This window comes from Athene cunicularia (genome assembly GCF_003259725.1).
Source record: "Athene cunicularia isolate RWA chromosome 2 unlocalized genomic scaffold, athCun1 chr2_part1, whole genome shotgun sequence".
In the NCBI taxonomy this organism is placed as follows: domain Eukaryota; kingdom Metazoa; phylum Chordata; class Aves; order Strigiformes; family Strigidae; genus Athene; species Athene cunicularia.
This window is the reverse complement of record NW_020799095.1, coordinates 112477030-112481603: the sequence shown is the minus strand read 5'-3', so window position 1 is coordinate 112481603 and position 4574 is coordinate 112477030. Positions and strand designations below refer to the sequence as shown.

The following is a 4574-nucleotide window of genomic DNA, read 5'->3' as shown; positions in this document are numbered from 1 at the left end:
CGTGAGCCCGGGGCGCACCAGGCCGCGGCGGCCGCAGCGCTTCCCCCGGCAGGGCAGAGCTCCCCGTCGGGAGCGGTGCCTGGCGCGACGGGGCCGCCGCCGCCCGGGGGAAGAGCGGGCGGAGAGGGGGCGACCTCTGCCCGGCCTGAATGGGGCTGACAGGGAGGGCCTTGTGCGTGTGGTCTTCAAATCGGCTCCTCTAGTAAGAGGAGCGCGCGTCAGTTAATGCGACAGGTAATAGTATATCGTCAGCCAGAGAAATACCGTATTTCATCCTCGTTTCTTTAAGATCCTTCTTCCTCTGGTTTTCTCTGTTATTTCCTTTCATCAGTTCACTTGATCCACCTTACGGCCCAGTTACTGGCAAGCGTTTAATTGTATAAGCTCAGACCGCTTTCCTGAGTGGCCGAATTAGTCCTTCTGGCCGGATGCCCCTTTTTGTTCTGTTTAAATTGTTGCTGTTTTGTTGATATCTTTGTTACTTAATTCGTGGTGACGTTAAGTTGTAAGGTATGTCTAATCTGAAATGTGTTTATTTTTGAGGACGAGGAGTATTTGTAACTGGACAGCCTACTGTGTATAGGCAAACCAGGGAGGGATGTTCTGCAGCTTCCCACCGTGAAATGCAGTTAGACGCTAAAAACCTGCTTTTCCTCAGAGCGGTTAGGACTTCACTCTTCCTTTCTGTTCCCACCATTTCTTCCATGCTGTCGTACTATTTGGATATGTCATCTGGTCAGTAAGATAAAATAGTCCCAGAGCTAAATTGTTCTTCACACTCTAGAAGTCTGTTTTTAAGAGGCTGTGGATAGCGCTAGTTGGTGCAGCATCTGATATTTGTAATTTCGATGTTTTAGGCATTTAAAGATACTGGCAAAGCACCTGTGGAACAAGAGGTCGCAATTCATCGCATTAGAATTACTTTGACAAGTCGCAATGTAAAATCCCTTGAGAAGGGTGAGTGATACTTTTTGTTTTAACTGGGGTAGTTTAAGTAATAAATTATGTATATGATATTATGTATTGCAAAATAGAAGATATTGAAACCAGTTGTAATTAAAGATGTTAGCATTTGCCTATTTGCATGTGACTTGGCTAACAAAGTCAACCCCAAATGCATCATACACTGACAAGTAGACTCCGATTTAATTTTTAAATTAAAGCTAGTTAGTTTTTCATGACAAAAACTTCATGTCATAATGACTAATGTAAGAGAATGCAGCATCTTCCCTGTAGTTCTCGTGGGGGTTTTAGTTGTTGCTATTTGAATGTATAAGACCTGAAAGGCACATGTTTCTCGATTGGCATTTTGTTGCTCTTGTTATGAAGAGTTTAGAGGTTTAACATTCTTTAAGAAATTAATTTAATCTTGTTTAGGAACTGGCTTTGCTAGTGTTTTAATCATATAATGTAAACGTTGTAAAATCACTGTTTAATGTGGGATCTTCAGGCTGATAAAAGTTTAAACACAGCTTAAACTTGTAGTAATGGCTTTTGCCCACTGTTGTAACATGATTTTGCTCACCGTGGCGTAATGCTTCTACTTGTATATGGTTGGCTATGAGGATAACCTTTAGAATGAATGGCAGTGATAATTTCATACGCTATTCTGAGCCAGCTTCTTGTTTGAAATCTTCACTTAGGAAACAAGCAAAAACCCCACTCACAAACCTGAGTTACTGTCTTTTATTTTTTTGTAGTCTGTGCTGACTTGATCAGAGGTGCTAAGGAAAAAAACCTAAAGGTGAAAGGACCTGTTCGCATGCCCACCAAGGTACTTAACACTGTTTTTCTGCCTTAAAAGTTTGGGTTTCAAATGTGCACTTGAAATTTCTTTAAAAAAAAAAAAAAAAAGTTGAGATGAAAAGCAGTGCTACTAAACAGAGAGTGACTCGGTGTAAACAGATAATGACTTCGCAAGTTGCTTTGATGCTTGGAGCAGCTGTTTAGTGCAAAACATGTTGTACATAGAAGGGGCTTTTCTATCTTTCTGTTTATTTTAATTATGACTTTTTTTTTTTACATTAAATGGAATGTAGGGAAGGAGTGTTAACATCAGTAGAATAGAACTTAAGAAGTGATTTTTCCAATGACATAGATACCATAGCATATTTTTAAGTGGATTGATTTGATTGTAGATTAGTGTTCCATGTGCATCAGCTGAATACCTTGTACATGATTTTTCTTCAGACTTTGCGAATCACCACCAGGAAGACACCTTGTGGTGAAGGTTCCAAGACCTGGGATCGTTTCCAGATGCGGATCCATAAGCGACTCATTGACTTACACAGCCCTTCTGAGATCGTGAAGCAGATCACTTCCATCAGCATTGAACCAGGTGTAGAAGTTGAAGTTACTATTGCCGATGCCTAAATGATGGTCATCGTTGAATAAAGTTGATTTACAAATTTTCATCACTGTTTGTTTTTATATGCGTGCCGAGAGTCTTGGTTAGCCCTGTGGTGATTTTCATGAAGAAGGACAACAGAGATCATAATCAAAATGCTGTGTGAGAGGATTGTATGATATTTAAGGAAGACTGTGCCAGTTGTAAACATCAGGAATATGAAACTTGGCATCATAGTTTCAGTGGAGGTTGGTGACTGTATGGATGTGCAGCACTTAATTAAAAATATATTTTCCATAAAGGATTTAACTTTGGCTGAAATCTTAGTCTATACCCAGACAAGCAGTAGTGTTAAAATTGATCTTTAGGTAAATTACCAGGTTTTCAATTCTTAGTTTTTGCTATGTGAGGCTGAACTAACAGTTGGCTTCCTTGGCTTTTTTTTTTCCCCACGCTTTTCGCAAAGGACCCTGAGATTATTAGGTATAAAGTTTCACAATTGTGGTGAACACATTGAATTTAGCAAGTTCTTTCTTTAGACTTGCATGTAGAGTCACAGAACTAAGCAGTGGAATGCTCTAGTTGTCTTTCTAGATGTATGTTTCCATAGATTTGAATATTAAAAGTATGACTAGAGGTAAGCTTCGTATGTAAAACAATAATACAGGCATTTTCATGGCTGCTACTTAGGCCTCTCAAGCTTGGTGGTTGGTTTTTTGTGTTTGTTTTTTTTTTTTCTCTGCACACTAATCCTTAAAGAAACTATGATTAATTCTTGAACCAACATGACAAAGCCCGGAGTTAAATGAAAGAACACTTCCATCCATTTAAGATCAGGTTGCTGCTTATGCTTCAAGCATAGGAGAGAACTTGAATTCTAATTATGTAGAAGTGTGGAGCTTGAGGTCCCATTTACATTTGCTAAGAACAGTGTCTAAAGCTTTGAGCTTTTTACTCAGGGTATTCAGGAGTCCTTCATCTGCCCACTTGTCTTAATTTCATTAAATTTAAAGCCTTAGAAGGATTCTGTCCATCTAATTGGCAGGCTCAAGAGCTTTGGTAGAAGGGATAGGTGAGGAACTTAGTTGCATTTACATGCACAGATCGTGACATGCCTGCTTCCTTGGGAAGCATCTCAACTGTGTGAGCAGAGAAGAAAATGCCTGTGTCTTCCTAAAGGTCAGTTTCTGGTAGTATATTAAAAATATCAGCTGCCTGACAAATAACTTCTAGCTTTGGTTTTAAAATTTGTTACTTTATGAGGTGTTCTGAAAAGCATGGTAATAATTTGGTTTTGTGACACCAGGCAGATTAAAAAGGGCTAAACTGGTGAACAAGTAACAGACCAGAAGTGTTACTAGCCGAGGCTGACTGACCTTTGTCTTATGATTAGCTACTTTCACCTAAGTAGTCTTCCCTGGGCTTAACCCAACAGCCTGACAGCCCTTGGGGGGATCTAGGGAGGGCTGGCTGCCTTTGACATCATTTCTGTCTGGTCTTTCCTGTTGGTCAAAACCTAATGCTATGAAATAGCTTTTTACTGGCTTGCAGCTGGCTGTACCTCTCACAAGGTGCCCCTTAAACATACCTAAATGACCCATGTTCTTTGAGCAGCTGTGGCTCTAAAAAGGGGTCTTTTGAGTGTGTTTCTTTGCACCTGCCTTTAACTTAAGGACAAATACAACTTTACCTTTGCCTCTGGGTCTTCTACTACACAGAAATAAAACTGTCTCCCTGCTCACTGAATAGACAGGTTCATCTGTGAAGACTGCTCTTTATCAGAAAAGCCCGTTGAGAGTGGTGGGCCTGAGGCTCCTGTGCGTTTCTTCAGGGGGAAGCAGGGTTCACCCTCCCCTCCCTGTGGTGTGCACTCCCCTCCGGCTTTGTGGAGCCTGCACGTTTAGCGATTTGTTTTCTACTTGGTTTACAACAACATCGCGTGGTGTCGAAGCGGTTACATAACACCCATGATAACTGTTGACGGCAATACTGAGGTGCCTGCGCGTCCCGGGTCGCCCCCCCCTCTCTCAGTTAGGCAGGTGACTGAGCCTAACTAACTAACTACTGAGCTACCGCTCCCGGCGCCGCCTGACTTCGCCGTTCAAACCGCCTCCTCCCCCCGGGGCTTATTAAAAACGATAACTAGATCCTGCGTCACGAGCACGCGCTCCAGGCGCTCCCCCCGCGGCGGCGGCGGCTCTCGAGCTGCTGTGCGGCGGCGCCCCCT

At 42.2% G+C, this 4574-nt stretch overlaps 1 protein-coding gene and 1 non-coding gene across 2 annotated transcripts in view; both read left to right on the top strand.

The window, feature by feature from the left end:
* The window catches only part of RPS20 (ribosomal protein S20), a 6147-nt gene extending 3733 nt beyond the window's left edge, over positions 1–2414 (top strand). The window contains exons 2-4 of the mRNA XM_026841462.1: positions 858–957; positions 1701–1774; positions 2191–2414. Of these exons, the coding sequence (XP_026697263.1) occupies positions 858–957; positions 1701–1774; positions 2191–2373 (357 nt within the window). The 3' untranslated portion in view covers positions 2374–2414. The remainder of the gene's footprint in view (positions 1–857; positions 958–1700; positions 1775–2190) is intronic.
* On the top strand, positions 1556–1620 carry LOC113477448. Its single transcript, XR_003397913.1, has one exon. It is a non-coding gene; the product is annotated as a small nucleolar RNA U54 (small nucleolar RNA).
* Positions 2415–4574: the final 2160 nt, after the last annotated feature.